The sequence below is a fragment of the Anopheles cruzii genome, chromosome 2 (assembly GCF_943734635.1).
Source record: "Anopheles cruzii chromosome 2, idAnoCruzAS_RS32_06, whole genome shotgun sequence".
In the NCBI taxonomy this organism is placed as follows: Eukaryota; Metazoa; Arthropoda; class Insecta; order Diptera; family Culicidae; genus Anopheles; species Anopheles cruzii.
In genome coordinates this window covers 29,504,839-29,529,029 of record NC_069144.1, presented here as the reverse complement: position 1 = coordinate 29,529,029, position 24,191 = coordinate 29,504,839, and the positions used below count along the sequence as shown (strand labels likewise).

Genomic DNA, 24,191 nt, shown 5'->3' with positions numbered 1-24,191 from the left:
CGTGGGGCGAGTCAGCTGTTGAAGGAAGTGTTGGCACACAAAAGCCACGATCAGGACTCCGCTATCTCCGCTCATCCGCGTCCGGTCATCGATGAGCGCGAGCATTCGGAGGAGGAGCATACGGAGGAGAAATTGAAAAACTTGGAGGCTAGATTGCTAATCCTGGAGCAGCAGCAGCGATTACAATCATCTCCGGCCATCTCGCTGCATTCGCCATCTTCTCCGGCCATCCCGTCTCCCGCTCCTGCAAATTTGCAGCTGCAGCTTCCAGCAAATACTCCTGAATTGATTGATTTGCTGGAAGCTGCAGCTGCAGATCCAGGCGTAGGGCAATTAGTTATTAATTATGTAGAATTAAATTTTAAATCTAGTTCTTTAGATATAAGTACAATAGACGATAGTTATTTGTTTAGGTTAATTATGAATGCGATTTTTACCGAAAATTTTTGTAAAAAATTAACTTGGATGAATGGTAGGGTAAGATTACAAAAGAAAAAAAATATTTTTAAGTTAGTTAAGTTAGTTTTTAATAGTTTAAGTAAAAATAACATTAAGGCCACAGACGGTAGTATTAAGTCTAAAATATGTAATTTGTTAAGGAATAATAAAAGAAAAAATTAAAAAATAACGCTGTCTCTCTAATTTATTCGCACAAACTTCTGGCAAATTATTATTATTAGTTATTAGTTAGTAAAGTAAAGTTTTCTCGTCATGCAAATGCAAACCGTCTCCGTCTCATATATTTTTCACTATCCACTATCAGCATCACAACTTAACAAGTTTTCTGCAATTGTTCCCAGCATCATTTATCATCATTTATCATCATTATTTATAAGTAAATACTTATCGAGAAATGTTTCCCGATGCTTAAATTTACTTAAATTTTCACTTTTAGCGTGACAGAGAGAGAAAATATTGCTCGCTGTCGCGTTCTCTTTCTGGCAAAAAAAATTAGCAAAAAGTTTTGTTTGTTTTGTCTTCATCTCTTTCTTTTCTTCATCTTTCATCTCTTTTCGTCAAGCTTTTCGTCATTGTGTGCTTTTCGTCAGCTTTTCGTCAGATTTTCGTCAGCTTTTCGTCAGCTTTTCGTCAATAATAATAATAATAATAAAAAATAATAATAGCACTGTCAGTTCTGTTGCACGCAACTTGTGTGCGGTGTGAATAATTCATTTACAGCGGTACGTAATCAAAGTGTGCACGCAGCCTAAGTTCAAGGCGTGTACGCAGCCTAGGCTCGTTTAATCCACGTGTTTGAGTCTTGCGTTTTCTGTCCCGCTGAGATTCAACGGAATTTCACGTGTTTTACATAATTTAAATAAATTTATTCATAACCAGTGTTAAATTTATTAAACTGTGTTTCACTAACTATTTCAGCTGGTAGATTGAATTGAAATGTTTTCCCCGCTCAATCAATTCGTTGACAACGCGACGATAAGATCCGGAGGTTTACGAAGCAAGGAACAGGAAAACCCAACAGCAGTTTAAATTGCAGACACACGAACTCCGCTGACTGCAGAATTTTAGAACCCCCACCGATAAAATTATTTCAATATAATTAATTTCATCAATCAGAAGTAAAACTGTCAATTGCTGCATCGTTCGAAGCTAGCAATCGACCAAAAACGACCAGAATCGGCCAACGGAAGAAAAATTGTGTTCCATTAGGACAATGAAATATCAGGCACGTCTTTAGTAACTCGCCAGAAAGTCCGGGAGCTTGGTTGGGATGTTTTAATGCATCCACCGTATAGTCCGGACCTTGCACCAAGCGATTGACACCTTTTTCGCGCATTACAAAACTTCCTGAGTGATGAAAAACTGAGACCAAAAAAGGATTGTGAAATTGGAAGCATCATAACCATTAGAAGAAGAAGCGACGCATGCAAAATGGAAAGAGACTGAAAGGAAGAAAGTACTATAATTCTACAGAAAAAGTACTATACAAGGCGTGAATGTTGTAAAATAAAAGCTTATATCATTAGGCTGGGAACCCTCCAGTCCGAAGCCTTTTGCTCCGTTAGTGTGGTCCCTGCGGATGTTAACTGTTTATATTGTTTTGAACCACTCCAACCAACTTTGTAAGTGAGCGCGAGAGAACTCTGGACCACGCTCCTTCGTGCACTAGTCTCCTTCGTAAAATAAATTGAATAGGTTAGCAATTACCTAGCATCTGCATAATCCGATGTAGTGTTATTTGTCGGTTGTGTGTTATTATAATAATTGTTGCCATTCACTTGCCTGGCTGCTAGTGATCCCACGAACGGACAGGTTATTTGTGGTGGAGACGCCTAGTAACTCATAGAAACACGCAATAAGAAGTGATGATTGGTAACGCATAACATGGTAACACCGATGTTCGTATACTCAACATTTATTTTCTAATGTTCTTTGCTGATACTTCGTCGCCCAATAAGCTTACTAGTTGTTTAAAATTAAGTTAAACATTTTCATTCGTCCACGACGTTAAATTCTTTCATCAGCTTGTCGGCACTGCCGGTACGCTTAATTTTACTTCTGTTAGGTAAGGAATTTAATATATAAAAACAATGAAAACTGTAGGAATGGAAAACGGTGTGGAATCATATCGTTTTGGTTGATCATAGGCTTGAGAAAGCAGGTGGTAGAGGTTGGGGCACCCATTAGCGAGCGATCTCAAGTAAAGCAATGGTAACGTTCAATCTCGTCTACTTCAAGCTTCCCGTTTGTTTTGGTAACGAAAAGTAACGTGGTTCTATCGGTAAATCAAACCGAACAAGCTAGCGGTTCGCGGAACATCCCTAGGAAAGTGCTGTTCGTGTCGTGTTCGGCAGGAACAGGCACATCAGACCACCGCCCGCCAGCAGGACAGCCACGATGAAGGTGGGCGCTGGGCAGTACATATCGAGCAGTGTCGCGATGACTACGTTGCCGATAATACCACCTAACCGAGCGGCCACCATCGATATTGCTACTCCAGTGGCACTGAAATTTAAAAAAAAAAACATTATTATAGAATCAACTCGTGCTCCGACCCCTCGTTATCCATACCGTAAATTCGTTGGAAACACTTCCGTTATCAAACAGTCGAGCGACGCGTTTCCCATCGAGATGACGCCACTGAAAATGGCGGACAAGGCTAGGTTCTGGTGTTTGTTCGTCACAAAGTACATCGACGCGGAACACGCTCCGGCCGCCATGGTGCTGAAGACGAGGAAAAACTTCCGCCCCAAGCGATCCATGCCCAGGACGGCAATCACATTCGTCGGCAGAGCGGCTGCTACCGTGATCAGTGACTCCAAAAACACTGTGCTCGGTATGGTGGAAGAACAGACACCCGACTGAGAGTGGGAGCCCATACCAACGACGTAATCCGTCACTTGGCATACCGTCGCGTCCTCGACTCCCGGATGTGCGCGCGTGAACTCGTCGAAGCGATTGAAAAGCTCCGGAAACCACATCATTAATCCATAGTAACCGATGTGGAAAGTCAAATTGATAGTGATCGAGATGGACGTAAATTTGAGGATCGGTGACATAAAAACCTGCTTGCTGTTGTCCAGAATGTCGTACAGCATGCGTTTGTACTTGTTCTTGATCGGCTTGGTCGCCGCTTCCAGCTCTTCGCGCAGACTGTCATCGATCAGGAGCTCCTTCACCGGGTAGAGGTCCTTCGATTTGCCCGTATTTGTCACGTAAATACCGCGGAAGATGGCGAGCGCTTCCTCGAATTTGCCTTGCGACAGCAGAAACTTTGGTGACTCGGGCAGATACAGCAGCAGTGCGGCCACGATGAACGACGGAATGGAACAGACGAGCAGGAATATACGCCACGAGTTGTACGTGAAGGCTGGAGTGTGAATGCCGATTCCTGGAGCGCGAAAGAGAAAAGTTCGACGTTAACCGCAGGTCCTGGTGGGGAACAGAGTTTGCCGGCCGTTGGCTTACCGGTGGGAATGATCAACCAGGCGAGGCCTGCCACGAGCAAGTTGCCTATTGTCCAGAACGCGGCCATGAAGCTGAGCATCGAACCGCGCTTCGCCTTGGGTTGGAATTCGGCAAAGTACGGCCAAATGACAGGGCCACTACCTCCTAAGCTGTAACGTGTAACGGGGACGTTGGTGAGTGAAGGTGGCGGTCGGACCCGCGATGGCCAGCGGTGGTAACTTACGCGACACCATTCAGGAAGCGGAAAACCATAAACACCTCGTACGTTTGGGAAAAGGACGATGCCACGATACAAAGGGCGTTCATGATCGAAATGACGATCAGCACCTTCTTTCTACCCAGCGAATCGGCAACGCTTCCCCAGACATACGCGCCAAGCATCATACCGATGAATATGATCGAGTTCAGCCAGCCCTTGCTTTGGGTGTTGAGGTCGAGATCGCATTGTGCTGAGGGCAGAATGAACGACATCGAAATGACGTCCATTTCCTCGCTGGTGCTCACCAAACCGCATATTGCTAACAGGATGTAGTGGAATCTGCCATAACCAGTGAGCTCTATCGCCTGCTCGAAGTCCGCCTTGCTCGAGTAGGCCCGTTCGGGGTCGGCACCGGCACCGCCCTTCTTGGCTTCGAGCTGCTTGCTGACGGCGACGGTCCGATCTGTGGCACCATTCAACTGTTGCTGCACGGGTGCCAGAGATTTCTCCTGCAGGGAGCTCGCAACGACTCCCGCCGACGGATGATCCTTGCTGTCTCCGTTCGCGACTCTGTCGTCCTTTACATCGGTATCTGTGGGCGGGGTGAGTTTTAAAAGAGTTAGCATTAGTTCAACTACCTACGGAATCCCTTCTGTTCGGCTTTTTGGCACTTACACTTTGATAGGTTTTGATCCGTGTCACCTTCTACCATCCTATGTAGGCAAGAAGGGTTCCTAATTCACTGTCTTTTGCACACGAAATTGGGGTATCCAAGTAAATAGAAGAGAATCTAAGTTGAGCTGTAGAGCTAAGCTATCGAAGAAACTGAGAAAAAAAATGAAGCGAGACGCAATATAAATTTTAGTAAGTTCGGCACCGGGGATACGATACATTGCAATGATGAAATACCGGTACGAAGCTTAAGGAACTACACAGTTGTACATTGCCTCTAAAATACGCCCATGACAAGGACCTTACAAAACGACTGTGTGTTGCTAGGGCAAGGCAATTTTTGAAAATTGTGAAATATTCATAATGTTCAACCGGATACACTTCATTACTTATTGTCATAAAATCATTATCGGTGAATATCAATTCACGAAAATGGGTAACAATTGCTGTAATTTACACCATTGATGGTAACGCTAATGGCGAGTAAAACACGGCCTCGGCACGGCAGATTGACTAAAATTCCACTCCAGGTTAGTTAACGAGCTGCGAGAGTGATTAATGTAATTGTGCTTCCATTTCACAGTTCCATTTCCTAGCGCAACCAACCGAGCGACGAGCGAAGCGAATGTTGAAGCGACGCATTCCGAAACCCGAATGTTTTAAACATATCGTGTACAGACAGGCGGGCATTTCATCAGCAACGTTTAAATAAACATGAAAACTTCTAATTTGTAGCTACTCTAAGCGCAGCTTCAGTGTCAGCTACTATTAGCAATACATTAATGGAACCGATAACGTCAGTCGGGCGTTTAACAATTAGTGCACACGCCACCAATGTAAACGGTTTGCCTATTTGATGTCGTTTGATGGCTACATCAGCCGCTATTTTAGAATAACCGCCTCTCAAGAATCAATCAACCATATGGGATCGCCGGATCGTTGCAACACGTTATTTTCTTTGACCCTGTTCAGAGAGTCATGAGTTTTGACTATTGTGCTCTCGTGCCACGCTGCAATAAATACGCACATAGTAATCACGCTTGTGGATCAAATATGCAGCTACAACGCCACTGTGTTACATATGATTCCATATACCGTAACGACGCAAATCACTGTGAGAAGCGCAGTCAGTGGCTGCGTCAGTGGGTCTCGTGGATTCGTTTTGTGCGCGCTTCAAAAACCGAGCAATGCGGAAGATTAAGCTTTACGATTGTGTTGACAGAGTAGGCCGTTGGAATTTGTAGCCCCAAACCGGTCCGGCCGGCCGGCTTGCATAATGCGTGCGTTTAGATTGGCAAAACATTGGCAGAAATTTGCAACAGTTATTCTACGCGTGATGGATGAAACTGCCCGTTACTGAACGATTAACCGATGGCTGCGATTTGTCTTTTGAATGTTGATATACGGACAATAAAATACAAAAAAGGACCAGATGTATTCAAATATAAACATACGTATATCCAGTACTAACTGGCCACGGAACCGGGTGGTCAACCGGTGAAAACTGGATCCAACCCGTCCGCAGGCTCGACCGGGCTTGATAGGGGTGATCAAGAAACCGTGTCTTTTGCAATCTGAGCTCGCTTTATCCGAAGCCTGGAGTAACATTTTGAAAGGTAATTGCACAAAGTACTGGCAAAGTCGCCCACCAGTGGCCCTTACTGAGCCTTTCTTCGGACTAGTGGACTTCGGTTAGTGGTTAGTTTGATTTGACTGTCCACTGTACACTTTTTTGAATATACGAAATATACGCGAAACGTGTCCCGTGGTACAGTATGGTGCCCAATATTCATGGACTCATCCCGGAGAGCCTTAGGCGAGTTGTGCAGTCGCAGGCGTTGTGTAAGCGCCACAAGCACGCAATAAGTCCGGTTTCGGGTTACCTTCACATGGCTGGCGGATCGACTCGAGTGCCGGTCACCGCTGCGGGGGTCCACCGTTTGACGGTCAAGTACGCTCGCGGCTCGTCGGTCGGTCGGTAAGGTGGGTGGGCATACATTGATTAGAAAATTTGTTTTACTAATTAACCCATCAAATTACCCTGAATTGCCCAACCCGGCACGGAGTCCGAGCAAGGCACCGCGGTGGCATGAATCTATGCATTCAACGTCTGTTAAAGGCCTGAGCCTGAGCCTGAATGGGCCGGAAACGGGGTGACGAAATGTAGCGTCCCGTGTCCACTGACGTAGGAGCAATTGCCGGACATCTTAATTCTTGGTGCTGCGCGCATTCTTCAATCATTGGTGATTAAATTGAGTGGCAAACCAAGGTGAATCTAAAGCCAAACAGCGCACTAGGCCTCGGGGGGCCCAGAGTATGTGTTTCGAAACAACGTAAGGGAGGGACGGCTCATCCCAACCCAACCCACAATCGGATCGCTCGGAAAGCGTCTTAATAGAACATCCGTTTTACAGAATGAAGTGCGTTTCGGTCGCGTTCGGGAAGAGTAGCCAGTCGGCGAAACTATGACGCCAAGACACTCGTGACAATCAGGAACCGAAATTCAATTTGTGGCCCCTTTCGGCTTCTGTCAACCGGTTCCATTCAGTCGAATTAATCAGTAGCCACAAAACATAAGCTGTCAAGTTTCAAACACATTCAGTTTTCGGGACCTACGCAGGCTTTTTGGCACTCGTTCAAACACGGCACGATCTGCGACCCGCCGGCTGACGTCGGGGGTTTCGGAAAAATGCTATCTCAAAGCTAGTCTATTATTGTCTATCGACCAGTCTCGTGCCCCAGACCTCAGACCGATGCGGGCTCGACCGCCGGAGGATGCACCACCCCTGCGCAGACCAGCGAACACAGTTCCGGCCAAGTATCGCGTTAGAATCATTTCACATGCCTAGATGGTTTTCAAACGATCGTCGACAAACGGTCGGTAGCTGATAGCTTTCAAATTGCACTCGGGCCGGGCGCGGCGCGGCCAAGGGCGTGAGAGATCTTTCGATCGAGGTTAAGCACCGTTCATGTTACTGCGTGGCTTTGGAAGCCATTGCACGGCATTATCGTAGCACACGGCGAGGCGTTATTATCATGAAGCGATCTGCCACTCACTTAAAACTATACGTCGGCAATTTGAGAAATTTGTTTTGACGATAGCTCGATCCAAATGCAGCGTGTTTAGACGTACCTTGTAGTGTCAAAATGGATGTGCTCGACCGGTGTGCCCCCTGCAGCACTTTGCTGTGCCACTGTTTGCAACAGATTCGCGAAGTACTGACGAAGAAGGCGACGAAGACGCTGACCACATTAACACCGACGCGAAGGCGAAATGCAAAAACACTTGTGATCACCACGGCTGTGATAATGATCGGGCGGGAGTCGGCAAGAAATCGCTACCAAACAAATGCTGCATCCGACCTGCACGCACATGTACACTGTTTGGTGGTTCCACGTCGAACTGTGATTATGTAGTATTCGAATCACAATACAGTTCTCCAATGCTGGATCGGCCGGGCAACGCTGGTTGCGTAGATCGTTAATCGATCGTTATGGGAGCAACTCTGAAGCGTTCGAAAGCAGTTCGCGCGTTAAATACGATATAATGACCACACTGGTGTTACTCCTTCTCAACAGGGACACACTCCACGCGCGCGTCGCACAGAGCCACAGATACACACGCACCCCCCGGGGACGATCGTCAGCTGATCTGATCTGAGCGGACAGCGGTTCGGGAACGCCAAGGAACGCGTATAGTGCACGTAGTCTGGCCACGAGAAAGCACCAACACCTGACGGATCGAACAACGCGAGTAAGACTGCGGTCAGCAGAGATCCTGCGACATCTTGCACTCCCTGTCCCGATCCTAACTGTCTACGCAAACAGTCCGCGAGTGAGAGGCTGGCCGCCGATCGGTGGGGGCTAAACAGAGTCAGACGCGAGCGTCGTCTTTTGGAAAGGGAAACTCGCCGAGAGCTTGCGGCGCGCGCACATGAGAGACAAAGAGCAACCCGCAGAAAGAGAGAAAGAGAGGGAGAGGGGCGGCTCGATTTGTACAGAGGTGGCTGAGATGCGCCTGTACACCCCCCGAAGAAATCTTTAAGACTAAACGAGCCGGTGAGCGGATCGATTGCAAATACCGCTCCAGCAGCAGACGGCGGCCAGTGAATCAATATGAGCAAAAAAAAAATACTCACACTGCTGGCGACAGCATTTAGCACCATCGCCCAGCAAAATGTGCGTGGCTTATTGGATCTCCTTCGAGAGAGAGTCGCAGACGTCAGACGATATCCAGGATACAATACTCTTCATTAAGCCTGCGCGTCTCCTTTGCTGTTGATACTACTTCAAGGCTAGAGTTGATACTACTTCAAAAAATCAAGGCTAGTAGACCGGTACGAACCCATTCGTAGTTCGCTACCACGTTCAATTTTGTGTTTGAGATTGGCGTAGAATCACGGGAATGCGTTCGCTACACGCACTTATTGACCTATCTAGTTGCGTCTATCGGCATTGGCTGACGGTTCTCCCTGTTCGCACAAATTACGCGTGATCGTTGAATAACAATGCCAAAATATATGTACATGTCTGGCATTGTGGCGGGACGTCTGGGTGGTGGTCAAGGTGGTACCCGGAAAGATGACCTTGTAACCAAGGCTAAACATGCAACGATGGAACGTGCTGCTAATAGCTGTGGAGAAACTGAAATTGCTGGAGACCATTCTACTAAAGAGTCGAATGGAGATAGTAAGCCCACTTGTAGGTGCCCTCCAGCAATTGTGACAGGCCTAGGACCAACTTTTGTTACCAACCTGCCCAACGTTGGTTTCCTCCTTTCATACGCCCGTTAGCAAAAAGGAAACAATTAACTTTGGACACCAAGGAGTAGCTGATCACTGCGGAGACATATTACCACCAGCGAGCGAGGACTGGACAAAACGGACAACAAGTCTGCCGGTGTACCGGGGGCCCCCGCGGTCACAATTAGCGTATACTTTCTAATCGCACCGGAATCTCCCGTGAGCGATCGTCGATATTGATGTGACGTAAATAGCGCGTATACGTCTGCTTCGCAATCCTCTGTCCCAGATGACTAATCGGTTCTCCGTGACAGAGGGTGCCACGCGCTTCGTATCTCCTAGCATGTCTCGCAATTACTACTGCGTTATAGTTTTTCACACGAGGCACAGGAAGCAATTCTAGTTTCCTTTGCTTCCTAAAACAACCAACAGGTATCGATGTCCAATTTTCGACCAAAAAATCCCCTTCGTTTCTGAAGAACCTTTTTCTGTGCGTTGGCAGAATGAGAATTAACACCCCTACGGTTGGATGGTTCTTTTGCAGTAACAATTAGTGGCTGATTTCGTGCGACCGTGATACAGTCTGGTTGGGCTGTTGGGGGCTAGTGGCGCTTAAGTCCGTGACATTCGTGCGAAGGGACACGATGAGTCAGGCCGGCTGTACAGGCGCCGGCGGGGATGCGTCAGAGAAGCCGCCCGCATTGCCAATTCATTTGCACAGCAGGTTGAGGTGATAATCGTTTGGTGATGTTGTTGGTTTTCTCAAAAAACTGACCAGTGGTCTCGTGTGCGATCTCGGTTTACAAAAAAACAAACAAACAACACACTCGGCGAAAACAATGTGACCCAATGTGCAAAGTGGTGTGTGTGTGTGTGTGCAAACACCACGTAAGTTTCACAACCCAACTGGTTTTCTAACAACTTGGGCTTTTTGGAAGAAAGCCAGGGCGGACGGTTGGGACAAGGTTGACGGTTGGGAGTTTGATCTTGACCGATCAACATAGTGTTGGTTTTTTTTTCGGAGAAACAACTTCCGGTTTCTTAATACCCAAAGTGATGAACTTTCAAACTTACCTTTACTTCTGGCTAAGGATCGTTGGATGGCAACTGGTTATGGCAGATATCCACTACACCCCGCGGAGCTACAACTAACTTCAGGCAACTTTTGTGTCAACTCTCACTCACTCACTCTCTTCGGCAGGGCGTGACAAAGCACGTACGGGTTTGCAAGCAAACCTCGAAAGGTAGGATTGCTACCGTGGTACGCTTTTTATATAGCGGGGCCACGCTGAATCTAATACGCGTTAAGACTTAACCCGTGAGAAACGTTCTCAAACAGACTAAGATAAAGCGTCTTATCATATATACATCAAACAGTATCACGTGGTAGGCAAGGATGCTGTTGAAGCGTGATCTACTTCGAGCCCAGAGCCACGGGTGGCTCTCGTTACCAAAACCGAGGCGCCCAAAGGTCGGTTGCCACCGAAAATGGTTGTCAGCTAAACCGAAAGAAAACAAAGCGTTTCTGTGATAAGTGTGATAAGTAGTTGTCAGATTTAGGACTGCGAACGGCAAATGTTAGCAAAGTTATTTATAGTGTTATTTGTCTGCACGAGATGATGGCCACTCGCTGGATGTGCGCACACCGTTGTTCCTAGGGGCGCGATAAGCAGATCATTAGTGATTCGAACTGCTCCCCGTTTACAGATGTACAGCCTCCGATGTACACAGTCAATGGCATCCATTTTTTAGCTACGATAGCAATATCAACGATTGCAGATTATCTTTAGCATATTGTCTACAACAGGCGACGACACGCGGCCGTCGTTCTGAACGTCGCGTGTTGCGTTAACGTGAGCCATAATCGAAGTACCGATCGAACCCCGCATAACAGTTGCGCAAACATAAAATACAGACTGTTGGCTCTATCTTTGCTGAACAGTGTAGGTGTTTTTAGCTCACTGTGGGGCTTTAGTATTGCAATACCCGTCTATATTCGGTGGCAAACTCCCTTGAACTAGAACAGTCCTGCGATACTGTTACCCTAGACTCATTGACCTTCAAAAAACACAAACGTCAGATCCAATGGTTCAAATCGTTTCTATCATTAGAGTTCCAAAATAGATTTCGATCAGCAGCAGAATTATGATGCTCAAAAGTGGCTAAAAACACCCTTAGCAGCCGAGTTAACGATCGGAATAAGGTAATGCCCTTCATGGAGCATTTGGCCTCGATCAAAATTTACCTGGTCGTTTTGGATCACTCTGAAACCCTAGCCACCATAACCAGTCCAGTCCAACCGATTCTGGTGATATTCGGTGCACCCTCACCGGTAAAACATGATGGTGTCTTCCTAAATGAGACATTTTGTGGTGATTCAGACGAAGCACTTCCGGTACGTTACACACACGCACACATCAGTATAAAACTGCGGATAATCTCTTGGCTCGGGAACCCGCCGCTACATAGTCCGTGTTTTGCGAACCAACGTTTAACTGGGCGTGGAAAGAACCCACCGCCAGCCAGCCAGCGTTGGCCCTCCGACGGTAGGCTTCACGCACAACGTTGCCAAGCCATGCGCCGGGAACGGTAGCGGGATAATCAAATTTATTCGCCATCTAAATTTGTCACCCTAGTCTAATTCAATTTGTCTCAATTGGACTGAACGCCGCGGCTTGGACCGCGGCTTATCTGTTTTATTTTTCCCCCATGCGCCATCTAGTATTCTGATCACTCACTGTCCCACAATCCACGATGTAATGGCGTCGGCACAGAAAAGTGGAAACAGATCATTTCCCATACTTTCGACTTTCCACCGAGTTTTGTCGTATTGAATTATAATAAATGAGAAAATGCAAATCGCGAGTGACTCACGGTCACGATCACGTTTCCACGTGATCCACTGTTGAGTGGCATTTGTTGACTTTATGCTGACGTGCTGCTAGCGTACGCTTATCGTGTTCAACGCCTAACCGACTCCCGGTCACCGACAGCGTGAAGATAGGACAGGTTGATTTATAGAAGCTTAAGAAACGACAAGAAGAGCGGGTCTGGTGGTTGGAACTGTTCGCAAGGTTCTACCTTTCAGGATCCTGAGCTCGTGGATTTAGTAGTCGGTTATATAAACCAATACGACGTAGTTCAAGGCAAGCGTAGCTGACAATGAATTGCTAATCATCGTAATGTGTTAATTGTGTTATACTTCTAAGGGTGTGTTCCGATCCATAACCTTTTAGTAAGATGATCAAAAACCTATTGATTATCTCTCACGTGGGTCGGGTATTTGAAATTTCAACCTACCAACCTACCAGCTACCGAACTCAATACTGTTCACTGCAAAAATATTCAGTAACGTCAAGCGATACAAACAATGCGAACGGGAAAGAGTTGCAGTTGCAATTCCCAAACCTTCCGTACACGGGAGTCGGAAATTGCTAACAAAGTCGTCAGAGACGCGCACAGGAATGCGTCCGGAATGGAACAAAAACCGTTTGTCGTTTCTTTAAACCACCGACTCGACATTCACTTTGGTAACGCTTGTTTAGATAAGACAACACGTGCTAACGGCGTTCTGGTGTGCTCTCCGATCGTACTTGCTTCTGGACAACCAGACCTTTATTTTCATCGACGATGTACCGGACCGCGTACCTCATATGTACCGGATTCTACAAACAAGGCCTCACCAAGGGCACGTTATCATTGGTCGTTACCCAAGTCCTGTCTGCTCATCACGAACTAATTTGGCGCCGGAACGGAACGTCCAATACAAGAGGTAGCTATAAACGAGGATCCTATAACAATCTACTCAACAGAGCCGGTATGAGTCAGGCGATGATCGACGACGTGTGCCGAGGTGCCGATTGGGAAAACTTGTCCGGACTTGGAGGAAAACAACGACCTTTATGGAAGACCTTTTGCGATATTTGCCGTCGGAATTATCACACCACACCAAAACCCACAGACCGTGTGGTTGATCCGTTTGTTCGGGACCGGAATCGGGTACAACAATGGAACAACAACGAAAGCCACCGCCGTGTATGTGCTAATGTGTCAACACCATTTGGCGCGTGCTCGATGGCTTCACACCGAACGAAGAAGCTCTGATTGTGCCGATGCGCCATCTGTGTGTTTGTGTCCACCGGGGTTTTTTCGCCTTTTTGCACCGGTTCCGGTTTTCGACCGTGGATGAGTTTGTAATCGCGACAACTCCACTGGATGACCCAGAAACGCTGCCGAGCACCTTTGGCGCATTGCCACACGGGGCGAAAACCTTCCGCGCGTAATCACGGACACCGGGAAAAAGTTGCACAAACCGTCGCGGCAAAGGGTAAACCAGCAGGACGATCCTCGCGTCGGTCTCGTAAGAAATTACGAGCTTGTTGTCGGAGGTGTTAATGAAGGTGTCGTAGGTAAAAAAACGGGACGGATTATTGACAAAACCTTAAGACGGATCCGGAACATTACCTGCACCACACGTGTACGGGCGCGAAGCGATGGCCTCGACAATCGTTGCACGGAACACTAAAATGCTGCGAATTTTCCCACAATCCCGACACGATGAGCCACCGAGAGCGTTTCGGAAGTATCACGAAGACCAGTATTTCCTACAACCACTAACGGCAAAATGGCAACATAAAGTAAACTCCAGGCAGCCATCGACGTTGGACGGCCATTCGATCGTACCCCAATTTCTTGACACCTTTTGTGGTTCCAAAAACTATTTCGATTCCTCCGAAAACGTGTACCATCAACTACGGTCCTTTGGGCATTCCTTCGAACGGACACCTCACTTCCTGGCTAGTTTGACCAAATCGTCTACCTAAGTTCAACGCGCGAACAAACTGCGCGTTCCGTTACCGGCCGCTGGAACCATGTAGTCTACTGTGGCGCTTCAAACTGCTACAGCTCACCCGACCGTAGCCCGGTTTTGTGTTTGTGTATCGCTCACCAAAAGCCCCGCGCCGGCGACCCACTCCGAGCGCGTTGCCAAATACAGGCCCCCGGGGCTGGCGGTCCACTTCCGCGCGTCTCATTTGCTAACCGACAGCTGTTCCATCGCCAACCCCCAAGTAATCCAATAACAATGCCCAATCGGGGGCGCAAAACCCAATCCCAATGCCTGCCGCAGCGTTCGCCGAGCGATCTTCGAGCATAGTAGTATAACCACGCCGGTAGTTATTGGGGGTGACCGCACACATGGCACTATGCATCCCGGTCCCGCCCCGTCCCGCCCGTTCGGCAGCTTGCACCGTGGAACGACATAAAAAAAGACATCAACCATTATAATGTTGTTATTTGTTGCACACACTGATCCACCCCTCGTGGAGGTTGTCGCCGCGCGATCGTTTTCGTCAGCCCCGACGCTCTGTAGTGGCGATTGCCTTACTAATTCACAGCTTCCATGTACAACGAACCGACTAGCCACACTTCGAGTTGCTGACTGCCCGCCACACCACCGCAAACGGGGTTCCGTTCATTAAGGGATCACACGCGTCGAAACACATCGTCATCGTTGTGATTCTTTCAGATGTTACCTCACTTATGACTGGCCGGATCTCAAGCAGTGATCGCAAAGTGTTGTAAACAGCAACGAGAGAGTAAACAAATAAATAACGATTCTCGTCACTGCCAATCTATGCACAGTTTTCGTCTAATAATACTAGACAAAAGTACGACAGTAAATTGAATCACCAATAAAAAGAAATCAAGATCTGAGTGCTTCCGGGTAAGCTGCGTGCCGCGGATAATCGCCAATATTTAGCATATTACAAAAGAAACCAGTAAGGGCGTACAAAGACCAAGCAATTTACGCAGTTTTCTACGTCCTTCGTCGCTGAACCATGGTACCCTATTCCGACTTACTTTACGACCCTACGTTGGTCCATCATTCCAACATTTAAATCCGCTTACAACTAACGATTTCGGCATTTTATTAAACTTGTTTGTTTCGTTCGGTTTGATTCGATTTATTCATCTTTTTCGTCGCAATATATTTGATCACTTTTTGCTTTCTTTAGTTGTAAAGTCACAAGATCTCTTCGTAATATGTATATATATAGATCCATATACATAACATTCCTCATGCTTGACTTCTATAGATTTTCTTCGGTCTGATTTTGTTTCGCCTTTCCGTTTGCCGTGGTTGCTTGCAGCTTTCTTAGCGCAATGTTTAGCGAATCATTTTTTACCGCTTCGTCCGTTATACATACACATTCTGGCCAGTTTTTGGTGCGCTTCCTTTCCTCTAACACCCCACGAATATTCACTGCCACGCCTAGCCACGCTTAGCGGCATCGCAAGCAAAGAATCGTGTCCCGCTGCTGATTCGCGCGCGCAATGTTTGACCGTTTGTGATCTCCAAAGAACAGTTTAATCTTTGGGCATACACCCTCCGAACGAAAGGTCACATATCACTGTTCTTTTTTGTAACTCTCTCTCTCTCTCTCTCTTTAGTATTTCTTGCTTCTGAAGCGTCCTGAACTTGGGGCTCCTCCAAACAAAACTATTTACACTTATGAAAGTTTTCATTTACAATCGCCGCTCGCTGCCAACAGTGGTGCCTACCCTCGTCTAAACGAATGCGATGGCATAACAAAAACAATCAACTCCTGTAACCAACACTATCACCGGTTTAATAAATATACGCCTGAAAATAGTGCTTTCAGTGCCTTTCATGAAAAGATGTTCGTTTTGTGTCGGTTTCGTAGCTTCCCAATTTGCTCCATCAACATGTTCTATTTTAATACAATAAATTATGAATGCACCCTCGATATCCGTGGTAGAAGCAGAGAACTCATACCAGTCAACGGTTGTCCTGTAGTCGAGCTGCTTATGACCATACTATGCGTGGATAAAGTGATGTTTAATAGGATGTGATCGGCTTGGGAATATTTCTTAACGACGTTACTGCCACACACACCCTAGCTCCACACATAGGTATCCGGAGAAGAAAATGTGTAAGAGCGCTCGTAAATGTTGCTATAGTTGCTAGATGTCGAATAACAAATCATAGAAATGAATAGCGACATTTAGCCCTGTTACCTACCTGGCGTTACCTGGGGTCTACAATAATTTATCTGTTGGAAGTAGGACATTGTAACCCAAACAGAAAAGCGGTCAGAGTTTACAGGCAAACACACGTAGAATTGACAATTGTTTAACAATTGAACTGTCTAGTAATACGGAAACGGAACATGTATGGTGCTAACGAACAGCATAATTAGACGCCACGATCTCGATGAAGGTAGAAGGCAAAAACACAACATAGAATAAAACAATAGCGGACAAAACGGATCGCACAAATTATTTCTGCTTTTTACCGTTTTAGTGATGGACAAGCAAATGGTCGATGCTAACAAAAGCATGTACTTATGTAGTAAAAGCAACAAAACTCATGAAACGTTACATGTGTGCAGCAAACTGATTGAAAACGAACAATGGTGAAAAGAGCACTCTGAAACCTATCGCTATCCGTAAGAAGTCAAACAACTATGAGCACATCTCGGGCGCCTTCAACTATACTTAATCTGGGAACGCTGGGATCACCATCCACCATCGGCGAGCATATTAATGGTGTTCTGTGCTGAACAGGATTATCGCCAGTATTACAGGCTTTTCTTTTTTTGCCATTTCCTAGCGACGACTAATTGGATGGGATCGTTAAAGAACGCCCAAGTGCCATTGCCACCACCCAAGAGCCTTTACGTTTTCATCGAACATTCTCGGAGCATTAGGTCCTCCGCCATAACGGCAACAGGAACGTAGGGAAACTGTGTACACAGTGCATATGGGTGTTTAATTGCGCTGTTTTATCAAATGACATAATTTAAACCACATTGGTGCGTGCAAATTTTGTTAACAACACAAAGAGCAAACCAAGTCATGAATTTATGTAAAATGAACACCCCTCACGGTCACGGTAGATCGTATATGCGTACCAAAACGTGAGAAAAACACTATTTCCCGCCACTTATCAAGTCATCTAAATAATGTTCTACGGGGAGCAGAGCAAGCAGCAAATAATCCACACAGTTGATGATCTGCAGCATCCGTGGGAAGGAAGGTGGTGATTTTCGAGAGAATCGCTTTTCATCGGTCGTTTAGTTTACCAAACCGTTCCACGAGCCGCGTTCATGCTGGTGACCATTCTCGCGGCAAAAACGATAAAAGGAACGGAAGGCAATAACGAATCGTTGAGCTGTAGCTCTGTAGACGGAAAGTGTTAACGGGTAGGCAAAGGAGGGGCATCGGGTGGCAAGGTGGAGATCCAATCGCAGGACTTCACGATTGCGATCATCAATTGGTGGTGTATTCCCACCAGTCCTTTTCGTAACCTTCGTGCACGTGGTCGAGCAGCACTTTCCGACGCTTTTCGCAATACCTGTCAAAGATGCAACGCGGCAAGCGAGAGAGAGAGAGACATGGATGAGTACCGCTTATTGGGATATTCGCAAGCGGCCGCACGGTTACCTGTACTTATCCTGCACCTTCTGCTTGATGTCGGCTAAGTTTTCCGACGTGATGTCACGCTCCAAGTACTCGGATAGCTTTTCAGTGGCCGTTTCCAGATCTTTTTGATTTTCCTCAAAAATTTGCGATTGGTTATTTTTCTTCAGATAGTAGGCAAACACGTAAGTGCACATAAGCGTCTGGCGACACTGGCAGAGTATGTCGACCGCTTTCTTCAGAAACTGGACCTAGGAAAACCAAACAGAACGCCAATCAGGCACACCGATTCCACATTATCTCTCACCCAGACTTTGTGCCGCACCTCTATCCAGGACATATTATGCTGCTGCATCTCTTCCATCTTATCCTTCACTGCCGCGTACAGCTTATGCTCGAACTTCAGCGACTGCATGTGGTTGATGTATCGGTTATAGTAGTGCAGATATCTGTAACGATGGAAGACGGTGAGCAAAAAAGTGGCGAAGTATTTGAACCAACCTACCTTGCTAACGTTGAACGCAGTTTCTCCTGCGCGTCGCGGGCCGCCCGAGCTTCGTCTTCGTCGTAGCGGTTGCAGTTGTACCAAGAGGAACCGTGCGGTTCCCAGGATCCAAGACACACCCAGCAAAAGTCGTGCTTGCAGTTCTGATTTTTGCATACCTAAAATGCAACGAAAAACATTGCCGATCATCAGTCTGCCAGCAGTCTGTGTGCTTTCGCCTGGGTTCGATATTTCCTCGAAACTAACCATATGATTACAGCCACCGTCCTTTTCGATCGTTACGTTACACTTCGGGCACTCCTTCGTGTTGGCCGCGATCCAGTTAGACGTTTCCGAATCATCGTCGCACTTTTTTATCCACTTCTTCAGCAACCGGCACTGGACCGGGTCGTGCCAGTTTTCGCCACACTCGAAGCAAAACACGTGATTGCACTTGCAAATCACGGGCCGCGGATCGACGTACTGTACCTTGATCGCAAACGTACAGTCAGCCGAGGGACACCAGCGAAGCAGACGATTACACTGCGTTGTGGGGGGAAGAAGGGAAAACAGCGTAAGGTCTCGCGACACAATCCTTCCTCAGCGGGCCAGTGTAACCCTAAAAAGCCTTACCTCCACAAAGCTGTTGGTGATGAGGTGCTGATATTTGTGTCTCACTCGATCATCCTGCACCAACCGCATCACTGTAACGTCGTCGACCAGAATATCACATCCGTGCGCCGCGCACGCTATCGACAGACCGAGCCCCTCCTCCACGATCTTGGTCGTCAGGTACTCCTGCCAGCATTGGGTGCAGAAGCGGTGCCCGCATTCCAGGCCGGTCATCATCTGTGTAGGCATACAGGAAGGTGAAGAATAATGAGTCAAGCCAGTGTGATTTGTCGTAATGGAAGTACTAATGACCAAGACTACCAGATAACTGGAACATGATCGCAGTGCAATGCCTCAAATTCCACAATTTTTTTAATGTAAGTTCAAAATGCAGTTGTTTGTTAACGCGACACTTAATTAAAATTTAAAATTAACCCTACGAATCAAAAAAACATTAAAAGGCATTCCAAAGTAATTAAAAGTAACGTAAAGTTCATTAGGTTCATTGTTTGGACCACATTTATCTCTTGATAAAATGAGAAAATTGTAAGCAACAGTATAAATGTCAAGATGTAACACATTCAAGGGGTCTAAATTCGGTAATCCGAAGTCCCAATACTCCTAAACCATTATACTGTGCATTTTTCCTTATTTTATCTGTTGGAGAGGACAAAATCTAATTTCCTGCATTCAAGTTGATCATCAACAGATCATCACTGTTACTGCACTGTTGACCTGGACGCATTTCGCATAGGAGCCGACTAATCCGCGGAAGAACCACCATATTGCCACAAACTGCAGTGCACCCGGTCCAATGACCTTGAACCTTACACACGGTGTTCTGCATAAAAACAACCGAATCGCACATGGCAAAGTGAAGTTTACAAAACATTTGGCTTCCATCTCGGTTTCATTTGCGATCCTTACGATCGCTGTCCCTGGTGCTTCGGCGGTTCGGGTGGTCGGGCAACAAAACAACGAGACAAAATAAAACAACACATGACGGGACGTTGATGGCGTTGTACAGCCGTCCCAATTACTATCGACAGAGTGGCGGCAAGATGTTAAATTTAACCACAAACGACGGACCGACACAACGTTTGTTGTTTTCCGTGTCGCGTGGGTATTTAAAATAGCAAACAAAAAAGCGGCCCGTGGTGCGGTCCGAGAAGAAAGATTCACTTTCGTAGGGCACACAATAAGAGAGTGCGCGGCTGCAGCTGTTGGGTATAAGGATTGCAACGTGGCCCCCCTGGTGGGATTGGGCGGAAGTGATTGGGCATTGGGTACAAAGAAACGCGCGCTTACACTTGGGTGAATCGTCGAGTAGCAGATTTCACAATCCTCCGTTCTGGATTTTTTAATCTGAAAGAACCACAAAATAATGTTAGAATATTGGGGCTCCGTTTGAATGCGGCGTAGGTATTTGTCAGAAGCGGTTCAGGGTTCACGAACCTTTGGCTTGAGCACTAAGCTGGGCTTTCGAAACGGATTAATAACGTGTGCATCCTTGAAGAGCTTGTCCTGGTCGCCATCGTAAAATCGTTCCATTAACTTTTCTTTGTCCCATTTGAAATGGTTTAGCAAAATCCGCGTCGTTGTAGTGGGAATCTGCAAGCAGAGAACGCAACGGTCAATAAATTAATAATGATAAAGATTCTGTGTATTATCCCTTTCGTATCCCTTAAAAGAAACCCATTGCAACGGCAACTGGATCCATCGACAAATTTTGACAGCTTGTGGCATGCACTTTTTTTTACATCAACATCATGACGGTCTTCGTTCGCAACACCTTCGAACGGTCGACACACACACACGCACGACTCCAAGTACAATCACTGGCACTGGCAATCCGGAGGACGGTGCGAGGCCACGCAAATTTGGTTCAAATCTATCGGGGGGTCTTACACTATTTGGTTGGGTGAATGTGACCGAACGGTTGCCAAAATCGTAACGTAATCATAATAATGACAGCGAAGGTAACGTCAGTGCGTACTCACGACGAGTCGGATTTACTGAAAACGAAGGCTTTTTAGTACATTTTCAACGGAACAGGGGTGTCCGATTGGTTCCGACGGGGCCAGGAAATGGGGACCGGAGAGAACGGTATGACCCAGATACACTTCCGAACGTGAATTGACAGTTCGGAAAAGTCCAAAACAAAGAGACTATCGCAGCACACACTCTCGGGCCAAACGGGAGCGAGCAGGAGAAAGAAAGAACAATCTATGTCACAGCCACGCACACACACACGCCACAAGCGTGTGTGTGTGAGTGGAAAAAGTAGAATATATTTTCGACTGGTGTTTCCAGTGGGGCCATTTTTTCTATCGACCTCGAATTTTCTGCAAACGGCGGGGGAAATGTTTTCCCCACGCTGATATGGAGTAATGTTCCTCTGAATCGCTTCGCTTGTGCCCATTTCTCATTTGACGCATGACTTCATGGCAACGGGTGGCAACGCGGGTTTCGTAGCCTTGAGGCGCGCGCGGGCCTTGAAGCCATTGCAGGGGGGAGGACAGACACCCCCGAAGGCATTGGGGCCGAGAGTGTGTGGCCACGGCTGCGTGCCTACCACCACTGTCGCGTTTACTCACCTCCACGACCGTGTTTACATCCTTGATGCAATCGACCATATGCTGCACGATTTGGTCCGTCGTCAGCACTTCGTACGGATAGTCGTCCGTCTCTTGGCCACGGTCCCGCGGATTGTTGATGTCCACGTCCATCGCGAAATCATCGTCCCCGCTGGAAACGTTGCCCGAGTCGTGCTCCTCGAAGCTTTCGTCATCCGAATCCATCCTCACTTCCGGGTGAACGGACACTGGACCGGGCTGGGAGGGGAACCTTGGCGATGCGGGAAGACGTAGAAGAAGCTGACGCGTCGGTCGGTCACACGCCTCGGTTTGCTAGAGTTGCTCTGCTCGAGACAAGACTTCTCCACTCAAGCTGATGATCTGTTTACGCAGTGAGTATGAACGCGATCGAACCGAACCTGATCTGTCACACGAAGCGCGCACACCACTACCACGCGGACATTACGCACACACCATCAACACCACTTCGCAGTTACACGGAAGTCGAGCAGCCTAGCGACATTCACAATCGAAGTATGGTAATGTGAATTCCACTGAGAAAAATGTCGTCACTAGATTGTTTTCGCGTTCGCTTGCAGCACCTTCCACTACCACACACACACGCACACGCGCAATGGTTCAATTTGAACGGGGATTTAAAGAGGACGAGGACCGACCTACCTTCAAGAGCCAAGCGAAATAAGAAAACAATAACACACAACTCGCTAACATGATTTCGACAAACGTGGAACCGAAGAGCTCGACGACGCGGTGGCCACAATTGATTCTGCAAAGTCAGAACAGTCAGCCCAACGAAAAATAAAACAACCGAAAAAACCTTCGCCGCACACAACTACACACACACACACGTCACACGTCTTCTCGTGTTGCAGCCTACTACGCTGTGGAATTGAAGGAAAACGGGCGGGGGGAGGGCCTGGTGGCACGCACGTTCCCACCACACACAGAGCTTCGAACCTTGATGTGACCGCGCGCGGTTCGGGGGGGACTGGTTGGCGGCTGGGTCGTGGGGTTTCAAGAAAAGCAATTACAAACTTTTTCTCTGCTGACCCCAACAGCCTAACTAACACACAGCCAGCCACTAACACACCACTGGCCCCTGGTGGTGTTGTTTCTTCGCAGCAGCCGCAGCAGTGGCAACCGAATGGCAACTCACGCTCGACGGAAATTGATTTGGATGAAAGTTTCAGTCCAAATGGCTAGCGCAAGCCATTCGTCTGTCGACGCACAGATTTAGGACTTGCTTCGCAGCACTCGCGTCAAGCACAACAACGTTTACCACTCCTTCCAACGAACGGGTCAGCAGTGGTGCAAGGAACTAAAAAATAGGGCCCACTTCGCACCGTAACCGTAACGTAATAACGTAACTTCTTTGACAGGTGCTCTCTTTCGACAAAGGTTCCTACTTTGACAGCTGACAGCGACGGTTCAGTGGCTGGCGCACACTTTCGGCGCCGTTGCTGAAGGGTGACTCCGCAGCAGCAGCTGTGAACGGTTCGACATTTAAAATCTGCTAGTGCTGGCCTAAAACAAAAATGGCAGAACGCTTTGCGACAATTTAATGGCAGAACGCTTTGCTTTAGGTAAGCTGTTCGAATTATCAAACTGGTGAGGGGTTTAAACACTTTTACAACGTCCACGGTCATAGTTTAACAATGTCTACAGTCTCCAAATACAACGACATCGGACACCCACAGCGGGCGAATACTATGAAAGGGACCAAGTAGTTGCACGAAATGGTAGCAACACGATGCCGGTAGTCCATTGTAATCCGCATGAAATTCTGTGGAACTGAAGACCTACTACATAAGCCTTAGGTACTAGAGTCCCATCGTTAGTAACACAGCCGGTAAAGCATATTTTAATTGTTCTTATGCGAACCTAATGAAACAGTTGTAACATATTTTCTAATTGTAGTATGTAGTATTTTTCTGGCAGTCCTGCTGTGCTCTGTTTAACATGCCCTGGACTTGAGGTCTTTGTGCCGCTTGATGTTAGCCGCTAAGGGCAAGCTTCCAAGACATTATTTGGTATGTCAAACTTGTTTGGTCAACAACATCAACATAAACAACAGGAATTGTGCTAGTACTGGGGATTATGCCAAGATTGTTGAGGGAATGAAAAAAACCGCGGGTTTCATCATCCCTATGACTCATCGGAAACCTTGGCGTGATTTAGCGGAAGTGGTTATATGCGCCAGAGTTTTTATTATATTCGACAACATCTTTTACACATAATGGTGTTGTGGTTTTTTTTTATCTTAGAAGAACGGGAATGATGTTGTGAATGTGTTACGCAAAAAACGAGGCCTATGTAAAACCAACCTTACGCGCTGGCAATGGAGTACGTGAAGTTGTTGCTTTACCTCGTTTCGCAACAGCCAAAATCTATTCAAACAAGCCCCGTAGATGATTTCAAAGGAACAGAAAATACGTTATTGATAAATCAGAATAATACGGTACTGGTATTTAACATTACGAAAGTGTTACCGGTTGTTGTTGCTGTTGTTGGTC

General features: G+C 46.9%; 2 protein-coding genes across 5 annotated transcripts; both read right to left on the bottom strand.

Annotated features, from left to right (window-relative positions):
* Positions 1-2,358: 2,358 nt before the first annotated feature.
* Positions 2,359-10,771, bottom strand: LOC128269301 (synaptic vesicle glycoprotein 2C-like). 2 transcript variants are annotated; one of them, XM_053006734.1, is made up of 6 exons: positions 10,615-10,771; positions 4,802-4,951; positions 4,151-4,718; positions 3,928-4,076; positions 3,031-3,850; positions 2,359-2,964 (listed from the first exon to the last, which is right to left on the bottom strand). In XM_053006734.1, exons 2-6 carry the CDS (start codon positions 4,836-4,838, stop codon positions 2,781-2,783), a joined length of 1,758 nt encoding a protein of 585 aa, XP_052862694.1. In that variant the 5' UTR covers positions 4,839-4,951; positions 10,615-10,771; the 3' UTR covers positions 2,359-2,780. The 2 variants fall into 2 exon arrangements, with proteins under 2 accessions (XP_052862694.1, XP_052862695.1); XM_053006735.1 differs by lacking the exon at positions 10,615-10,771 and adding an exon at positions 7,932-8,578.
* Positions 10,772-15,490: 4,719 nt separating this feature from the next.
* LOC128269136 (E3 ubiquitin-protein ligase ariadne-1) lies at positions 15,491-22,985 on the bottom strand. Of its 3 annotated transcripts, none has more exons than XM_053006509.1 (10): positions 22,835-22,985; positions 21,679-22,338; positions 20,537-20,692; positions 20,390-20,446; positions 19,103-19,318; positions 18,737-19,012; positions 18,491-18,648; positions 18,311-18,434; positions 18,010-18,236; positions 15,491-17,920 (listed from the first exon to the last, which is right to left on the bottom strand). In XM_053006509.1, the coding sequence occupies exons 2-10, from the start codon at positions 21,880-21,882 to the stop codon at positions 17,836-17,838; spliced, it is 1,503 nt and encodes a 500-aa protein (XP_052862469.1). In that variant the 5' UTR covers positions 21,883-22,338; positions 22,835-22,985; the 3' UTR covers positions 15,491-17,835. The 3 variants fall into 3 exon arrangements, with proteins under 3 accessions (XP_052862469.1, XP_052862471.1, XP_052862470.1); XM_053006511.1 differs by having other exon boundaries at positions 22,908-22,924; XM_053006510.1 differs by having other exon boundaries at positions 21,679-22,444; positions 22,835-22,853.
* Between the last annotated feature and the right edge of the window lie 1,206 nt (positions 22,986-24,191).